The 20354-nt window shown below is 39.7% G+C and overlaps 1 protein-coding gene across 1 annotated transcript; it reads left to right on the plus strand.

Annotated features, from left to right (window-relative positions):
* The first annotated feature begins 710 nt into the window (after positions 1 to 710).
* Positions 711 to 19013, plus strand: PLA2G15 (phospholipase A2 group XV). The gene is made up of 6 exons (XM_014880827.2): positions 711 to 963; positions 8421 to 8577; positions 9966 to 10084; positions 11502 to 11600; positions 11988 to 12212; positions 14919 to 19013. Exons 1-6 carry the CDS (start codon positions 825 to 827, stop codon positions 15431 to 15433), a joined length of 1254 nt encoding a protein of 417 aa, XP_014736313.1. The 5' UTR covers positions 711 to 824; the 3' UTR covers positions 15434 to 19013.
* Positions 19014 to 20354: the final 1341 nt, after the last annotated feature.

Consider the following 20354-nt stretch of genomic DNA (forward strand, 5'->3'; position numbering starts at 1 on the left):
AAACACCTGATCTCAGGGATCCTCTGTTACCAGTTAGCTGTCACATTAGTTGGGTGTTGCCTGAAGTGCAGGTATGCCGATGAGCGTCTCTATCAGATGCCCAGTCCTTTGACCGTGTAATACAAAAATTCCCGGCTCCTCCAAGTACTTTGGCTCTCCGTTCAATCACTCTGACCACGCCCTTATGCGCTACTTAGTTTTAGACATGTTTTGCAGCAAAGGCCCATTTTTTTTCTGTTAGAATTTATCTCGACCACACAACTGTAGACGTATTGAGAGAAAAACGCCCTCCTCACTCAGCATGTCTCCCTCCTCAGAGCGTTCTGCCGGCCGCAGCACAACGAGGGGCAGTGTCCCTAACCCGTCTGGGGCAGCCAGCTGTGTCACACTGACACAGCTTTGGGCAGAGATGGACATTCCACAGCCGGTACGGCCACACTGACAGGGCTTTGGGCAGGATCGACATCCCATAGCCGGGGCCGTCACACTGACAGGGCTTTGGGCAGGGATCGAGCCCCCACAGCCGGGACCGCCACACTGACAGGGCTTTGGGCAGGGATCGAGCCCCCACAGCCGGGGCCGCCACACTGACAGCGCTTTCTGGGGGTGCATCGAGCCCCCACAGCCGGGGCCGATCCGCGGCCGCCCGGGCCCTCCGCGCTCGGCGGTGACGCGGCAGGGGCGGGCCCGGCCGGGCGGGCGGGCTCTTTTCTGGCCGTGCCCTTTTCTGGCCGTGCCGGGCGGCGGGGCCGCACTCCGGCCGGGCCGCGGCAGCCCCGGCGCAGCGGTGGTAGCTCCTGGCCCCGGGGTTATGCGTAGGGGCGATGTTCCTGCCGGTTGGCGCCAGGCTCCTCCCGTGCTCCACGCGGAGCTCCTTCCTCAGCCTCCTGCTACTGCTGCTGCTGTGCCCCGGCGGCGGGAGCTCGCCGCGCCGCCGGCCCGCGGGGCCGCCCGTGGTGCTGGGTAAGAGCCGGGGGGCGGCGGGGCAGGTGCTGCGGGGCCGGGCTCGGCTGAGCTGAGCCCGCCGGCCCCGTTACCCAGCCCCGGCGGGGCGGCGCAGGGGGCTCGGGGCGCAGCGGGCTCGGCACGGCCGCGGAGAGCGCGCCCCGCCCGCTGCTGGCAGTGCCCGGGCTCCGCCGGCACCGGGGGCCGCAGAGCCCGCACCGAGCCGCGGCTCCGCAGCCGCCCCGGCAGCTTGGCCTGGCCTGGCCCGGCCCGGCACAGCCGCCGGAGGTCCCGGCTGGGGCTGCCTTGGCCTGGCAGTGGGCGGGGGACGGACAGGGCTCACTTTAATATGCTTCGAGCTCATTAAGTAACTCCGGAGCATCCCTGCTTAGGTCTTTCCTCTCTATGAACCTTTGGTGGAAGAGGTTGGACTCAGATGTGGAAAGAGGAGTGATTGGGTGTTCCAGCAGTTAAATTACAAAATTTAAAGAAAAATGGGCTTATTTCATCATATAGCATGAAGAACAAGTCTTTGCTGCTGGCCTGTGGTTTCACCTGTTAACACAATATCGTTTGTAATGAATATGCAGAAAATATTAGTATAATAGTTAAAAAGTAATAATTGTTAGTTTCCTTTTGTATCTAATGTTAAAAAGATATAAATAAATTTTAAATGTTTAATAACTTGTCTACTGAAACTGTAGTTCTTAAGCATTCCAAGACAGCAAGTGCATTTGGTGACGATAATGTCAGTAGCCAGTCCTGTGAATATATTCAGCATGCTGCATGTTCTTATTATTGATAAACCTTGATGGTCACAGGGGAAGAAAAACTAAGAAGATGGGAAAAATACGAGGAAAAGGATTATCAGTGGTATGTTGTTCAGTTCAAGCTCCGTTTCTTGATAATAATTTAGGCTCTGATGGTGACTTTCTTACTATTGTTACAAACTTCTGACTTAGAAGGGCAAACTCTAAAACAGCATTTAAAAAAATGTTCTTGTTATCTCAGGGAACATTGTGTACAAATCCACAGTTCCTAAAAGGCTGCGGAACTGACTGATAGGCTGCGGGTTTGGAAGTAGAAACTGCAGAAGGATGTCCTAAGAGGCAGGAGTTGAATCAGGAAAAATTCTTTGAATTCTGTCTGGGGAGGCTAGAAACAATCTTTTATGCCATCTTTCCACTCTGTGGAGCTGGGATGTAGCAATAGGCCTTGGACTTGCTCCAGTGCAAGCTTCTTGATGACAGAGATATTTTAGTTGCTGATCCAATATTGAACTCTATGTGGGAAGGAATCAAAGATTTAAAAGCCATTGAGAGAAGGGGTTACTGGTTGTAGAAGTGTGAATTTACTACTGATGGATCTACTGTAAGTATATATGTTCCCTAAGGATGATTTTAAGAACTGTGGCTGACCTACATTTCCTTAAGAGACATTCCAGTAAATACTGTATGCTGAGCACACATTCATCCAGTGTGCTTTACAGGAGACTTTCTTGCTATTATAGTGAATTAGCAGCAAATGATGCAGAACTTGAATCTCTTGGTGTTCCAGTCAGTCTCTGCATTTTAAAATTTGCTTGATTTTTTGCTCCCCAGTCCTCATCCTTCTTGCATATGTGACATGTTAAAATAAGCTTTTTAGGAATTACTGTGATGAGGATGATGGAAGGGCTTAGAAGAATCATTTAGGGGAGCATTCTAAGTGCTGGCTTATCACAGGTGTTTGGAGGAAGGGAGAAAAACTCACATCACCTGGATACACAAATGAAAAAGTTTGAGAGGTGTAGGGCTGCATTATACAAACTTGAGATGGATTTGGAGCAGATACCAGGTGGGAATACAGAGTTAATCTCCCTGATTTATCAGACTGGCATCTAGACTTCTAATTTTTTGTGCAAGTTCAGTTTTTAAATAAATTTTTCTTATAATAAACAGGTTCTCATGATCAAAACACTCATTTTTGATCTGTTTGGAGGTGAACACACCTTAGTAGAAAGGGAAGTTAAGTTTGGTCGTACTCTGTGCATGGCAAGATGGCCACCTGATCTTAAGGAATAAAGAAAGAAGTGCTGTTTAAAGGAATGTTGTCAACATAGTGATCACTTCAGAAATGTTTTGGACCAGGGATGGTCACAAGACCCAGTGTAGCTTGCACTCAAACCTTTTGTGTAATGACCCCACTTTGCAGTTGCACTCTGTGCTTACCCAATTAACAGAGGGGAAACTAGAGCAGAATCTTGCAAAATATGAAGTGTTGCTCATATATGGGTAACTTCTGTTGTGCTGCCCAGGTACTGACAAAACTGCTGTTTGAGGAATCTCACATCTGATAACAGCTGAGCTGCATGAATACACCCTTGGAACTCTTGGCCATAGCTGTGATGGCAACAGCTCTGAGATTTGGGGAGTCCCCAGCTGGCTCAGGTGAAAGGTGGCTCTGTGGAAGAGCTGTGCCAGTCTAGCAGCTCATTAGTGCTCACCCAGCTTTCCTTGTACCTGTTTGTTGGCCACTTTGTGGAGCCCCTTGTCTTGCTAAAGCACGAGGAAATAACCTGGTGAGGAAGAAGTTATTAATTTTGTAGTTGAATTACTTTAATGGAGGAGCTGGCACAAAGAACATGGAGAGTGGTACCACACCACTTGGATTAAGTTGTTTTTTAACCTGGTCTGTGCATGCTCAAGGTGCCTTAATAGCAGGAGCTGCTATACCTGGAGCTCATGTTCGTTCATACCAAGGGAGCCACACCAGGGACCAGACTGCCACGAGTAGTAACTGACAGCAAAATACTGCAGTGTAATTGCTCAGTTTTCTGAGGTTTAAATAAAAAAGCATTGAGGTGTATTAATGTAATAGTGATATCAGAGAAGAAGAAACAGGTGAGAGTCAAAACCTTACTTGCAGAGCCTGCTTGAAGGCCTGATATAAAGCACAATGCTCATTGAAACCTAAGGTGATTGTCTCTGATTCCTTTCCCAAGTGTTTTGGGGGAAAAGGAAACTAATTATGATGCTGACTTGCTTTTATGCCTTTTTAGAAGTGTGTTCAGTTTAGCCAGGATGATGTAATCATACAGGAAAATCTGCTTTAAGAACCAAAATAATCCACTGAATGCTTCTGTTCTACTAAAAATGTGCATTACGTATGTTCTGTGCATTTACTTCTGCATATTTGCTTTATATTTAGATGAACTATAATTTTTTGCACTTCTCTTACCAGTTTGGTGATGTTCAACAGGCTTGTCTTTAATGCTCATGTCAAGTAATTTTTGTGGCTATTCTTTCTCCTTCATTCTCTCATATAATCACTGCATACTATCTCGTGTCTTAGACACTTCTGGAGCTGATAACCCATCCTTATAAGATCAGTGTCAGATGCACTGAACTCTTTACCTTTTAGAGCTGACTCAACACAATAACTATATCAATGTTCTGATACCTTCTGCAAACAATTTGTTAGGTACTTGGCTAAAGTTTTCTAGAAAGACACCTAAATGAAGTTTGTTAATAATTGATTTACATGCAAAAGAGCTTTGCCTGTGAATTCCTGCTGACTGGTGTTGAGCTGTGTATGTTTGTATGGTCAGCTGGCTAGATGTCAGGAGTGATTTAAATGTTTATGCCTCATGTGATCCGAGGTATCTGGAAGTATCATGTGAGACGTTGTTTGCTTTCTTGTTCCTAATTTTAAACAAGGCCTTTTCTGTTGCAGTCCAGGGAGTCTATGAGCTACTTCAAGACATTCTTCTCAGAGGCTTGTAGTAAGAGTTTAAAATTAATTTTCCTGGAAAATTGTCTCATTTTGAAGGAAGACTAATTTATAGAACCAAAAAGACAACAGTTATTTGAGGAAATAATACTGGTTAAAATGTTACGATAGTTGATAAATACCCAAAGGTATTTGCATTTCAGATAAAAGCAGTAAAAAAGTACCAACTGCTGGCCTTTTTTTTTCCCCACATAAAAAATACCTTGGCTCCTCACCCTGTTATTAAATAGGTACTTTTTTTTTCTTGGGATCCTCATATTTGGACACTTGTTGAACGATCTTTTTTCTTTGTTATGAGAAGTCTTAAGGCAAGTCACTTTTAAGGTGCAATTTGCTTATTGTCTCTTGGTGGGAACTGTGAATCTGTCATTAAGATTTAAGGATAGTGATAGGCAGGAATAGGAAGGTTTCCTAAAGCTAATTGCTGCAATTCACGGTTTGTTACTTCTCTTAAACTCTAATGATATTTCTAAATTTGCTTTTCCATACAGTTTAGTCATATAAAAACACATCCCAGAGAGAGATCTACTAGTTTTCTCAAGGCAAAAATTGAGACCAAAAATTTTGAGACCAAAAAATTAGCCAAGGATACTATAAATATTGAAAGTGAATTTGACTTACTGATGTATTAGAATGAGTTTTGTTTGGATTAGTATCCTTGTGAAAAAGGAGGATGTGCTAGAACTGATAGAACACAAAATCTTATGGAAACACATTTTTCTGCTGAATAAGAAGTCTAATTTTTCCAAATGTTGCAGTTCTGAAATCAACAGAGGAATTACACAGCTGCAAATTGGGGAAGCAGGGTACTGCTGAAGATCTTGTCTTGGACATCCGGTCTTAACTAGTGCTGATGTATTTTGCAGAACTTCACAAACAAGTTATTTTGAGGTCAGTCTGCAGGCTTTAAAAAGTATGAACTCTCTTGAATATTTCCAGCAAAAAGGCTTAGAAACCGCAGATATTGGTAGATGAGACGATGAGGAGAAAAATTGCATACAGGTTACTCTGCCTGCAAGTACATCCTCTGTATGGCCTGAAAGCAAAGGGAAAGATGTTTTTTTCTAACGCTTTCAAATTCCACCATAGAAAATTTGGAAAGCTACATCCTGAACCTACAGAATTAATCTTTAGTGTGATATTTTTTTAACCTGTTACTTATAAAAAAACCACTAAGTAATTCTCCGGCCAAAATGTAAATCATTAACACTGTTAAACTGGGTGGGTTGAGGACTGAAGATATTGCATGTTTTTTCCATAATCTCAAAAACCAAAACTTGTGTTTTGTTTCCTATAGGTTCGTCATGAACCATCTTCAGTTTGCAGAGTATGCTTTAGAAAATAAAAAAGCCCCAAGGTGTGAATTATAGTGTTTAGCAGCTTCACTGTTAGTATGGAAATGTAAACATGGCAAAACCATTTTTGTTAATCCCTGCTTTACAAATAAACAGGCATCATACTTGTGCATGAGCATTTATTTTTTAACTCCAGTTTTTATCTTTGCACAGGTAGAGCTTGTCCCTCATCTTTTGTTTAGAATTGAAAAAATTGTCATTTTTCATCTTGTCCCTTATCATCCCTTGAGTAAAAATCAGTCCTGAATTGGACACAGGATCACAGCCTCTATCCTCCAGAAGCTTGAAGATAAAATATCTTAACTAAATGAATGTTGCAGTTAATCTAAGATCGTTCCATTAAGTCCAAGTGAGCCGTTGTGCAGTTTCCAGCTTTTTCAGTGCTTTTGTTGATAGATGTATCTTGACTATAATCTGAAACTTCTTCAGCTGTGAGTTTTCCCTACTCTGAGCAGGAGTGCTTGTGATTGATCGAGTGCAGTTTGGAAAACTCAGCAAGTTCTCCAAACTCTAATACCCCAGGTGTTTGTCTAAGTCTTTGAAGGGTTTCTTTGCTGGAAGAACTTTTTATTTTTTACCCAAGGAAGTGAGATTCTAGGCTAGAACAAAATGTCACTCTTCTTTGTTTTGCATTGAAACTGAAGACAAAATCAACCTGTTCTGTCCTTGGCAGGCCTGCTGCTGAAACTGGCCAGTCATGGAAGATTGATATAAATAGAATTACATTCTGTTCCTTTTCCAATTAAAAGCACTGATACAGCAGAAGCACGAGACTGGAACAAGTTGTTGCCTTAGTTTTCTAGGCAATTACTAAGTAGGATTTTGTGAGGTTACAAGACTGAACTTCAGTAAACTCTTTCTAGGGTGTGATGCAATGCTGTAATCTCTCTTACTATGCTTTCCAGTATATCAGAGTCCTTGAAATATGACCTAAAATAAACCATGGTCAGCTACTGGGCCTTTTAACATTTCACTGAAGGTGACAAAAATAAAGCCCCTAAAAACCTAATGAGAAAGTAGAGCTAATTAATAAATAAATCCTGAGGTACATCTCATGGTGGGACATAACCTGCAGTGGTTGGAGCTTGCAAGAGTGTGGTTATCTGAAGTTTTGACCTTTTTCAGTTCTGCAGTAAGTTTTTTTCTAAAAGCACATCTGGTTTTGCAGTTAAATTAGGCATTCTGCTAAAAGATATTGTCTCTTTCCTTAAACCATTGCGTAGTATCAGTGTATTATAGAACTTGAACTGTTTTGATTACAGAGTTTACTGGGGGATAGGAGGGAACAAATGTATGAGTAGACCTGCATTAAAAATCCTCAAAACTAAACATTGACAAGCACACCCTAAAAAGGGGGCTTTGTGGACCTGAAAGGAATGGAGGGAACCCTTAAGAAGTGCCTAACTTCTAAATTTTTCTAACACAGGAAAACTTTCCAGTTACTGGAAAGCTTTTACCTTTCTGGTTCTCAAGGAAAAAATGACTAAAGGTAACAGAACATAAAAAGTTTCTCTGAAAACTTGATGCTAAAACTTGTTAGTGTTTGGTTAAGACTAATTCGGGAAAATATTCCCATTTCCATCTAAGGTTTAAAAAGTAATGAAGAATAAACCTTAGTTGAAGGAATACTGGCATTTAGTATATGCCTTAAGAAGGTGCAAATACTCAAGACTTTTTCCTCCAAGTCTTACTGATATAAGATTTCCAAAAGGAAAAAAAAGTAAAGCTGTTGTCAAAACCTGAATGTAAAAATAGGAAACTGCATTTCAACATTGTTAGCCAACTATGTCTTGCGTTGTAAAAGTCTGGTCTTATGTGAAGAAGGGAAGATAAATAATATAAATAGATCTTTTACTTTTTATATTTCTAATGTCAAAGTGATAGTTTGCAGGCAACTGTTTAACGAGAACAAGGTTGTGCAGTTGTGATGCTCTGAAAAAAAAAGTTCTTTCAGAAAGATTTAGTTCATACTTGAAGACACGTAGGTTTGGTAATGTCTGAGACAGTCTTTTTTTTTTTTTTTTTTTTTTTTTTTTTTACATGCTCCTGTATAGTCTGCTCTTTGAAGTTAGGAGCTGTTCATCCAGATTATTCTACATGTTGGTTTCTGAGCTAATGAGCTTTGAAAAGTTATAAATCATTTCAGTGGAAAATGTATATGTAGTACCTTGTTCTTGTGTAGTTTTTTTTTTCCTCCAATTACAAAACCTGATGGTGTCTCTGGATGCAGTGATAATGTATACAAGGGCTACAGTATTTAGCTGTGTATAATACAAAAGAAAACGTTATATTCTTTAATTAACTGTCTTCTTTTTATATCTCTCTCTCTCTCCTTTTTATACGTTTCAGTTCCGGGGGACTTAGGTAATCAGTTGGAAGCAAAGTTAGATAAGCCATCAGTGGTGCACTATCTCTGCTCTAAGAAGACAGACAGTTATTTTACACTCTGGCTGAATCTAGAATTGCTTCTGCCTGTCATCATTGACTGCTGGATTGATAATATCAGGTAAGATCAGAAATGTTGCTTTTTGCAGTTACATCCTTTCCTTAGGCTGACATGCAGAACGGCTGCCTTTAAATTCCTTTTCTTATTCAAGGAACGAGAGTGAGAGGAATAACTTGGAATTCTGCTGGGTAGGCTGACAGGGTAGATCTGAAGATGTGGCTCTGTTGCATCTGAGGTAGCTGGAATTGCTGATGAGGAGCAGAGGCTCTCTTAGTTTCTTCCACTTTTTCTTCTACCTCAGTGTAGGTTTGAGCACTTGTTAGACGCCTCTGTGGCCTTATCTCAAGGATGGGGTTTTCTGGTTTTTTTTGTTTTTTTTTTTTTTTTTTTTTGCCAAGCAATAGGACAAGAGGAAATGGGCAGAAACTGATGCACAGGAAGTTCCACCTGAAATATTTTGGTTTTAAAAATTGCCTAATTTAAAGCTTTCATGCTATTTCATAATTCAATCTGCTTTATTAGTGTTCCTGTAAAAATAACATAAATATATGTATGGAAACAAGAAATAATTAGCTGGTGCAATTAAAAGCTATTGTCTTGGCATGTTGCTTTTTTTTTTGAATGTACTGAGCTGTTGTAAAGCAGTCTGCTTTGTCTTGCCCTATGCCTTATGGATTAGAGAGATTTTTGTTAAGAGATTTGTGCATCAGTTTAGATTCTTAGGTTCTATCTAGGGGCAAAAACTTGCATTCAGAAGTGGCAATTGTATTGATATGGTACTAAAAACAAACCAAACCTCAACTATAATAATAGGGATGATTAAAGAAATAAACTCCTGATTCAGTGCTCCAGATTCTTCACATCCTAAGTTGATTTGAAAAGTATTTACACATCACTCAATACCTCAATATGTTTCTTGAGGTGCCAGTTGTTATTAATCAGGAAATAAAGTGTTGCCTTATGCTGGTATGGGAGTTTCTAGTTAAATAGAAATTCATTATTTTTAGGTAGGTTAATATTTTGGATGTCTGATATAATAGGTATTTTATGTCCTACTGCCACCTTCCTATGCTCTTTATAAGTTTTTGCCATGTTTTGGCTTGATGCAAAGTCAAATGGTACAGAACTGTATAAAGTAGCTTGTATTTTAAAGATGAAGTTCAGTCACACTTCCACATCCTCACTTTTATAGAGACAAAACGTCTTAGGTTCTGCACATAAAACATTAAAGTAATTAAAGTAATTGTTTGCACTGTATAAACTCTTAGCCATGAGAGTACTCTGATCATGTCTGCTTGGGTTGGGTTTTTTCCTCCTTCTGAGTAACAGCACTTAAAGTTCTTGTACTGCACTCAGAATGTAAGACCCAGTGTAGTTGAGGGTTGTCATGTGGCAATAAAACATGTTTCATGGGTTTTTTTCATTGTTTTTCTTCCCCTCCTCCCCAGACTGGTATACAATCGAACAAGTAAGATTACAGAGCCACCAGATGGAGTGGATATCAGAGTCCCAGGATTTGGGCAGACGTTTTCCTTGGAATTTCTTGACCCAAGTAAAAGGAGCGTTGGTATGTACAAGCTGTGTCTGGAGTGCTTTGTCACTTGGAGGGTTTGTCTAGCTTGTCTTTATGCAACAAGCTTCTGAAATGTGTTTTCAAATTACAGTTCTGTGAGCTCACTTGGCTTTTAAGAGTTTGGATTGTATTGTTTTGTTTGTTGTGTGGCCTGATAGATTTGATACAACATTAAATAATAACGTGGGATCTTCTTGTCTCAATCGAAGTTTGATGAAATCTGAGTAGGCATATTGAGGACAGATGCTTTCTGAGAATGAGATGGGTGTGGTAGAAAATTCTGTGACAGAAGCTTGACAAGCAAAACTGAAATAAAAGCACAGTTCTGAGTAAGGTGTTCTTTGGCCTTTGGAATGGGTTAATTGGATTGGGAGATACGGTACCACAACGTGTGGCTCTTTGCATTTTTCTGGTGTCAGAGTAACTATATCATTTCATTTGTGCTGCAAAAGATTTGTGCATTAATGTGTTTGCAGGGATTTTTGTTTGGTACTTTTGTAGAAGTCATGTTTCAGCAAACACTGAGTTTGATAAGCTTTTGTGAGTTGTTTGCTGTGGTAGATACTGGACGAGTTGAATAGTCAGTAATTCACTGTGCTTCACATGCTGCATAACATGGGTCTGTTATTTAAAGGTAGTGATGTGCTTAATGATCTGCACTAGGTCACTCTTATAACTAGAACAGGGCTATGATTAAATTCTCCACTTGCTCAAAACTTAAATATGGCTCTGATGTCCAGTAGAATGTTGTGACACTGTTATTGGATGCCTTTAGTCCTAATAATACTTAAATCCTATGTGTCAAACCTTGTTGTAAGTAACATCTTTCAATATTCAGTCTGCACCTGTTTCCCTTTTTGTTATTAGACCTTTATGTTCAGTTACTTAAGTCTTAGTACCCCAGTGTTCACTACCCCAGAGATAAAAAATAGTTTTGGGGTAGTTTCCAGAGTTGTGCCCTGGGGTACATGATAAGCATTTGTTTCCAAGAATAAATGTTGGTGAAGTCCAGGGCAGCTGTTATACCCTATCTGATATTAATTTGCAATAAACAAAAGCTATGACTCTGAAAACCCCTCAAATTATTATGTTGCAGTTCAAGGGTAAACTTTCCTTTGCTGAGTAAAATTTATCCACTTTGTGTATACTACATTTGGCTGCCAAAATGTTTGAGAGGTCAGCCAACTAGTAAGAAGTTTTAATAGTGATATTCTCTCAATTTTGGCAGATTGCATAACTCGTTTAATATGTGTGCAGCATTCTAGATTGTTCAAGGCAAACTGCAGGTTTAGTGTGTACATATGGTGTCAGAGATAATGCCTCTGGAACTTTGTTTTGCAGTAGTGTCTGACAGCTGCTTCTCACACTAACCTTGTTACTCTTCTGTTTCTCTCTTATCTGATATTTACAGGAAGTTACTTTTATATGTTGGTGCAGAGTTTAGTAGATTGGGGCTACAAACGTGATGAAGATGTAAGAGGAGCACCTTATGACTGGAGAAAGGCACCAAGTAAGTAATATACTGTACTTTAACAAAATAATGTATTGAATCTCTTCTCACCTAACTTTGTTTAGTTTTTGGGGCCGGGTACTCCTAGATGCAAATGCAAGCTCAGTGTTGTGGTTTTGTTGTTTGGTTTTGGTTTTTTTTTTTTTTTTTCCTTCTTTAAACAACTTGCTACTTAAAACTTGCTTAAAACCAGAACAAAACAACAGAAAAAACCCATTTCACCCAAAGCATGTGCACACAAAACCCCTACCCCTCCCATTTAATGTTGGAATTTCTAAGGTCTGCATTATTAATTCTACAGAGAGTTCAACATGGTTACTTAAAAGCTTATTGTTTTTAGAGCTCAGCTCATTCACAATGATTAATTCTCACTGTGTAATCTTTTAGATGAGAATGAAGAGTATTTTGTGGCACTTCGCAAGATGATAGAGATGCTGTATGAACAATATGGAAGCCCTGTTGTCCTGATTGCCCACAGTATGGGGAATATGTACACCCTCTACTTCCTCAACCACCAGCCCCAGGATTGGAAAGACAAGTACATCAAGGATTATGTGTCATTAGGTGCTCCGTGGGGAGGAGTGGCTAAAACTCTCCGTGTGCTGGCTTCAGGTAGGTAATTTGAGGCTTTGCCCTGAGTTTTGTGTGTAGTGCACAATACTTAAAAGACTGTTGACTGTAAGAATGAAGGATGAGAGTTTAAGGTACCATGAAGGGAAAAATTCTTTTTGGTAAGTGATGACAACTTGATGTTGCAAGCCTTGCAATCCAACAGTTATCTTTCATATTTGTGGGGGTGGACTGAGATTTCTCATATCCTGTAAGCAGGGGCTTTCTCCCTTCTTGACCTCTCCTGACCTCTTTTCAGCAGATTGTCGTGTTGTCTGCTGTTTAGCCTGATGTCTTCTCTTTCTGTCCCTTCTGCCAGTGGCCTGATTGCTCTGTTTTTTGCAAAGCTACCAAGGACTCCAGGGCATTCAGCAATTTCCTTTGATTAAAGATCACGCAGCTGCTTGAGGTTAACATTAAAGGAAATCGTAGAGATGGTGGGGAACCGGTGTCCACAGTGGAAATGTCAGGTGACAGTTATAACTCTACAGATTAGGAAAGTGAATCTTTGAGTCTTGGGTTTAGCACACTGGATATGCCAGAGACTGAAAAACAAAAGAACTGAATAAAGCAGCATAGTGTACTTCACTAAGTAACTGAAAATGACTGATGGAAGATGTTTGCTTACCTCATCATGTGCTTTGACATTTCGTCCTTGATGTTTCCGGCTTGGTTTTGTGGTTTGTTTCTGACTTGTTAGCTTTGGATATCCACTATCTTCTTCCTAATCAAAGCTGACATCAAAAATTGGACTTCATCAAAATGCAAAACACACAGCAGGAGCCAACCATGCACGGACAGAGCAAAGAATACTTTGCTTAGCAAAGGCATTTGATTCTGAACACTAGTGCACTATTCCATTACTAATTAGAAAACTTGACTCAATACAAACATCCAATTTACATATTGTTAAAGCTGTTAAAATGCCACTGTAAAAATTGATTTCACATTTTCCACAGGCTTTGTCTGACATATTTGCTTGCTACAGAAATGGCAAGAAGTGAACAATGTTAATGTCACCCTCATAAAATGACACAATTATATAAAATTCCATAGTCCCGTATCTGTTGGATTAAACTTTTGTGCTTCTTGCCTTTTGTATGCTTTATAATGCATCTCAAAGTGGCTAATTCTACTAATGCATAATGAATAGCTAAATTTCTATTAAAATGTAGTCAGACATTTTAATCTGTGTATCTGTTGTACTAAACTTCCATGTTTTTTGAGCAGAAATTGGGAAAGTTACATGGGCAAACATAGTATCAGAATGTACAGTTTTAGGCTGTTTCTGTCTCAAATATCTGTAGTAAAGCACCACCATCAGCCCTTGGACTGCATTAGTCTATTTAAGAGTTTCTAAAGTTATCAGGGTTAGTATGCTGAAGAATTGTTGTTTTAAAGTAAAGTACTGCATTTCGGCAGGAAAGACAAGGCACTGTATGATTGCATTCTTTCTGCTCCCATTCGTGTTTTTATAATATGTGATGCCAGGAGCTTCTTGTCAGACCCACAGCTGTGTTAGCCAAGTGGTAAACAGTACACGGGTGAAATTGTTTTCTGGAGACTTGTGATACTTTCTGCTACTTGTACATGAGCTTTGCTGGATCTCACTACAGTGGGCAAAGACACAAAGCAATTTTTATTCTATTTTTAACATGTTGGAGGCTTGAAATGTTAGAAGTGTCTTACTTACACCTAATGTTTTGTTGTGACTGATGTGTCTGCTGACTTAATTGTGGTGTTGGCCATTCTGTACTTCTTTACTTACGAGAAAAGTAAAGGATTTGTAAGAGTTCTGTAAGAGAAGGCTGAGATAGGCGGGTTCTGTGTTTGGTTATTCTAGTGGAAATAAATCTTGTACACATTCCTTTCATTGTTCAGTTCAGAACTTGGGCTTTCTTTGCTGGAAACTGCCAAGCAGTGTTCAGTAGCTTAGTGGTGAGAGTGCACAGTGAGCTGGTTACACCACACAGTATCATGAGACCCATTCTTCAGGACCTTTGTGATTCTTGCTGTGCATTTGAGTTTTCTTTATCTGTTTTAGACTAGCAGTGTCTCCATATAGTCCTCCTAAAAATGGCATTACCGTGCTTTGTGTCTTCTTCCTGAAGCAATAGTGCCACCCCATGGAATTGCAGTAACACCAGAGTATATTTTTCAGGAATAGTGCTTTCAGTTGCAGCATTTCAATTTTTATGGCATGGTTGACCTGGACCACTATGTGCTGTAACCACCTGGATCTAATAATGGAAAATAAAATTCAAAGTTCAGTCGACAAAAGAATCGATGTGTGACAGCCACTGTGATAATGAAAACAAACAAGGAATGTAAACTCGTGCCTGTCTCAGGGGTTTTTTTAAAGTGATCACTATATTTATTAAGCAGCTTTTGATTTTGTGAAGATGGAAGAACAATTGTTAAAATATGCAGGAAAGTGCATGTAAGTTATCACTTAGTCATGTGTTAGTTTAAGCCATTTGTTTCAGTCATTCCATCAACTCATATTTAAATTTTGGAAGTTATTAAAAGTCATTTTACAGAAGTTAATTTAAGTGACACTCATAAATGAGGAAAAACTTTTCAAATTGTCACTGTAAGCCAGAGGAACAAACTTATTAGTCACGTTATCACCATGAGTGCTGGTAATTGCTGCTGATTAATATTGATGTCGTACTTTATGGATAATGAAATTCCACTTTTTTCCCTAAGGTGACAACAACAGAATCCCTGTTATCAGTTCACTCAAGATCAGAGACCAGCAGAGATCAGCAGTTTCCACAAATTGGATGCTCCCCTACAACTACACGTGGCCTCCAGACAAAGTGTTTGTAAGCACACCCACAGCTAACTACACCCTCCGGGATTACTGGAGGTTCTACAGGGACATTAACTTTGAGGATGGCTGGCTGATGAGGCAGGACACGGAGCACCTGGTGTACGACATGGCCCCGCCCGGCGTGCGCATCCACTGCCTGTACGGCACGGGCGTGGAGACCCCCGACTCCTTCCACTATGAGAGCTTCCCTGACAAAGAACCCAAGATTTTCTACAGCGATGGGGATGGTACAGTGAACTTACAGAGTGCCTTGCAATGCAGAAGGTGGGTGAACATGCAAAAACAGCAAGTGGTGATGCTTGAGCTTCCAGGAAACGAGCACATTGAAATGCTGTCCAATGATACTACTATCTCCTATGTGAAAAAGCTGCTCTTTAATTTGTCATAACCTTGGGTTGAATGTTTTCAACAAGTGTAGTTCTTTTCCTCACCTGTGATGCCTTCCCTTAAATATGGGGAAATGCCTTTTAATCCCTTGATATTTAGATATTTGAATTATTTATTTTGCTTTTTTAAAAGGTTGTGTTCAAGTTGCTTGGTGTTCTAAATGATCATTTGTCTCTGATTTGTGTTTATGATGCTTCATGGTATTTTCACATTCTGCAAACTTTGTCAAATATGCATTTTGGTGCCTCTGGTGTTGTGTCTAATGGCCATACAGATTTTCATTTGGAGATCGTGCAGCCCCTTGCACAGCCCACATAGAGTCATAGATCCCAGAGTTCCTTTGTGTGGTCTTTTCAGGTATGGAGTGGAAGGCTAGGAGGGATGGCAATTTTGGCTGCCCAGGGGAATGGTATTAACAATTTGGCAAACTCAGCAAGCTTTTTAAAGGGTCTTGCATATTCTGATCCACAATTCCCAGTGGATTAGTTTGTAAATGTGCATATTTGCTAAGTAACATAGGGAAGAGGTCTGCCTGGAACTGTGCTACCATTGTTGTAATCCAGACTTTTATTTATTACAGCCTGAGGGGGAAAAAAGATAGATGTGTGACTTACTTGAAGCTTCTTTATTAGGTGCCCTACTGGGCTATTTTAAAAAGAAGAAATTGTTTGCTCATCAACTTCTAGAATCCCTGATCATGTGCAGTCTGGAGTCTGAGGAATTCTCAGCCTGTGCTTTGTTTCTCAATGAGGGAATGAAGCTAAACTGGTTGGTGCTTGTAATAACTGTAGCAGTGTGGAGTAGCACATAAATCAAAGCTAATTGAATACTGGCAAAGAATTTATAAGGTATGGAATTACATTTCTGGGTGGAAAGCAACCTCCTGTAGTGGAAATGATAATGGATGGTGGGCAGTATTCAAAGAAAATTGAAATGGAGTGGGGAATGGAAGCCAGCATAATGTTGTATGGAGTATAAACCTTGTTCTCAGTCAAATACTTTGGCTCTGATCCAGTTACCTGACTAAGCAGTGATTAGATCAACATTGCATTCCACTGAAAATAAATATTTTGCTTTAGGACTAAAAGTAATTTCCTGTAGATTACAAGCTTCTTTTTTGCCGTTTCAAGAAGTTGGGACACATGGTTCCTTAAATGTTTCTATAAATTGCTGAACATGCAATTCTGTAATTTCCCACACTGTTGTTCTACTCAATGTTAAAATAGCAATTTCAACTCTGACCTCCACAGAAGTGCTGGCCTAAAGGCCATCATATTTACCACCTTGATTACAGAAGTCCTGTTGGAGAAAGTTATACTCAAAAATTCTCTTGCTTGCTTTAAAACCAGTCACTCAGTTAGACTGCACTTAGTTTTCTGAAAACACAGCTTTGAATGCTTTCAAAATGCTAGGTTCTCCAAGAAAAATATTTTAAGAGTTTCAGAAACTCATCAAATTATTAAGGACTCATTACTTAAGAAGCTGAATTTGTCTAAAGGCTTAAGTTGTAACTCTTTTGGTAGCATGCCTAAATTGTTTTTTGCCTTTGGACATATCAATAAGATGTGGACGGGCTTGAACTCTTGCTATTGTAGAACCAGAACATAGTTTTAAGGCCTTAGTTTTAGTTCAGAAGTCTCTTATTAATTCAAAACAATTTGAACAGGAGTCATCAAGTAAAATATCTTACTAGGTTTTAACTTCCTTATGTAGCTTTATTTCCCCCTCTGCATTTTTTCCTAGTGCTTATGTTGAGGGAGTGTAGACATTTTCCTGGTTTTTAAAATAGATCGTTAATCTTGTCCTCACTTGCCCAGGACCCTACAGTCCAGCAGTAATATTGCCTAGACTTTTCCAGAGTAAGTACTGAGTTGCCCACAGTCTTTGTAATGTTTAATTGTTGAAATAAAAAAAAAAAAAAGCCCTTTTGCCAAGTGATCTATTTTATGCAGGGCTTGTCAGCTGGATAAGCTTCAGGATTGTGTTCCAAGACTGCTTGAAGATGATAAAGCTCTTCCTTGGTCTGACTCAATTTTTGAATAAATGGCTGTTGGAATAAATTACAGAAAACATTTAATCACAATCTGTATTTCTTGCTGAAGGAGAATGCCTGTATTGGATTGGGTGGAGCTGGAGGTTATGTTGCAGGATACCAACATAGACTTTGAGGGCTGAAAAATGAGGAAATAATGTAGGTAAACAACTCTTAACCTGATCTGGAGAATGTTTGCAAGATTCATTTGGATCCTTGCCCATTAATCAGTAGCATTTTCAGTCTCATAGCAAGAATTTAGCTGCAGGGGTTTTTTTTTGTAATTTGAAATTCCAAAATACATGATTCAAAAAATGCTTATTATTTTTCCTCTTTTTATCTTTAGTACTTTTAAAATACACTTTGACCCAAAAGAAGAAAAAAAAAGCACAACTCTTATTCTTTTCTAATTTTGGCAACCTAATACTGTGTTTCTGAGATTAGTTGGCTGTATCTTTTAGCCTAAAGATTTCTAAACCACTTTTCCATTAGTAGACAAGGCCTAGGGTGTCTCCTTTAAGTTGTGATACTTGATGTGGTAAAATGAAGCTGAAGGTTTTCCAAGGTTTTTATTTGCTTGTTCTGTTGTTTGTCACTACAAAGCCTTTTTGTGCTGTAGTAAAGCAATGTGTGTACCTGAGTCCCGAGTACTGTATGACAGCAAGCACAGCACCTCTGGTGTTTTTGGTTGGATGTGCTGCATCTGCAGGCTGTAGTTTTATGTCCAGAGTGTGGGGTTTTTATGGATTTTTTTTTTTTTCCCCTACCAAATGATCATCAGCCCTTTCATTTGCAGTTTCTTGCATGTTGGGATGCAGTTCTCATTGAAAAGTGGATGCATTATTTTACTCTGCATGTGAGGAGTGGCTGCTCTCTGCAGCAGCTCCTCTGCAGGGACTGTACTGAGCATTACTGTTACAGCATTGAGCTGTCTCGATTCTTGTCAGGACAGAGGTCTGGAAAAAATCTTTAAGGAGAATGTGGCACTTTGATAAGAGGATTAACTCAGGTGCTTTGCCACACTGCACAGCTGAAATGTTTGAATTCACTAATGTATCTTTGTTATACCTAAAGCATTAATTATGTGTCTCTTTCCATAATTTTTACTTAGTTTTATTCTTCCAGAATCTTTTCAGAAACCAAAACTAGTCTTGAGGACCAAATGTGTTTCTTATTTTTGACAATGTGTATAGAAAATGCTGAAGAAGCTTTCAGCTGTCATTGTAGTACTTCTGAAGAGGTTCAGAGTCACTATGTGATTCTGTATAAAAACAGAAAGCTTCAATAACTAGCAATAATTGCAAAGGATTTGCAGACCAAAGGAAGGAATGTTTGGTATTAAGGTAGTTCTTGGAGCACAGTGTGTTCAAGGCCCTCTTAAATTCAGGGAATGTTTGGCAGTGACTTTGCTGCTCTACACTAACCAGTATTTTGTACAGAACATATTCTGAGGCCTGGCATTTTATATGTTCTTGTGTATGAATGTGTTCTATAGATTTTGAATATTTTATTGTCAAATTTGATAATATAATAAAGTTGATCTAATACAGACTGTCTCCTGTTGTGAATAATGTGCTGTCTCAGTTCTCAGAGGAAATGAAAACTTGGTGCTGTTTTTCTTCCCTGAAGATGCTTGGTGTCTCTCACAGTAATTACTTCTTGCTTAATCTCCCAAATGCACCTACTGTCTTTTAGTACATTTGGAGTTCACTGTTAATTGTTCTTGAATTTATGGAGATGTGGGATTGAGACTATTCTTTTTCTTGCCTTTTACTTGCTTGTCTTGTGTTAAAAAAAGTTCTCAGGATGTCTTGTTAATTCTGCTCAGGTAATTATTTTGAAATTAGTTCCTCAGTCATGAAATGTTTTAAATGTCTGCAGTTGCCTTTATACTGTTGATTTCCAAACTGATCCACAAACTCATGCATGATGACCATAGAGTTTTGTAGTTGTATAAAACAATGTTTTTCCAATTGGAAGTAGTGTATTGTGGCTCTGAAGAAACTGTAATGCTAGACAGTGAATTTGTGAGCATCTGGGTTTTTTTAACATGATAAAGACTGTAATACCAATTGAGTGTTAGTGACTGCTGTTCCTCTCTGTGCCCTAGATGCACTGCTTGGACATCTTGTCCCAGTACAGATCTTGTTCATGCCTGCCTCAAGGTTCATGACCCCATATGATTGCAGGAAAAAGGGGAAAGTGACCTTCTTCCAGCTCCCTGTAATATGGGAAGGTCCTGCACTAAAGCCATGTGCCAGTTGTTGCTGGGAAGGCTGAGGGAAGAGGAGGACAGGATGATAAGAGGCCTGGCAGAGGGATGCAAAGCCATGAGAGAGACACCTGAGGTCTAATGCTGGAGTATGGATGGAACACTGGAGTTAGCATGGCTTGTGCAACCTTCAAATAACAGAATTACAGCTGCAGAATGTCTGAGGCTATTGCTGTGCCATCTTAAGTGACTTCATAAATGATGGGATTGCAGCTTTGAGAAATGATTTTGACTTTTCTCTTGCTGGAGTTGTGGTTTTCCTCCAAAGGTCTAGGTTAATAGTTTGCTTTGGTTTAAGACTAATGTCCTTTGTGGTCATTCAGATCAACAAATGAGTGAAGTGGAATATTTAGCTCCCAAATCAGCATCCTTTAGACAAAACCAGAATGTAGTATGAGCCCAGGAAATGTAAGAAATATGCAATAGGTTACTAAAAATAGTGATGTTTGTTTTTAATGGTTACGTATATATGCAGTAGAGGGCAGTAGTATATAAGTTACAGATGGGTTTTAAGTACTGTGGAATGGCATCTGTGTTAATTTCACCTGAGAGATACAAAATTGCAGGGAAATGAAGACCTGAGTTGGATAGCCACAAAATGTTTCCTGTCCCGAAGCA

The sequence above is a fragment of the Sturnus vulgaris genome, chromosome 12 (assembly GCF_052056855.1).
Source record: "Sturnus vulgaris isolate bStuVul1 chromosome 12, bStuVul1.hap1, whole genome shotgun sequence".
Taxonomy (NCBI): Eukaryota; Metazoa; Chordata; class Aves; order Passeriformes; family Sturnidae; genus Sturnus; species Sturnus vulgaris.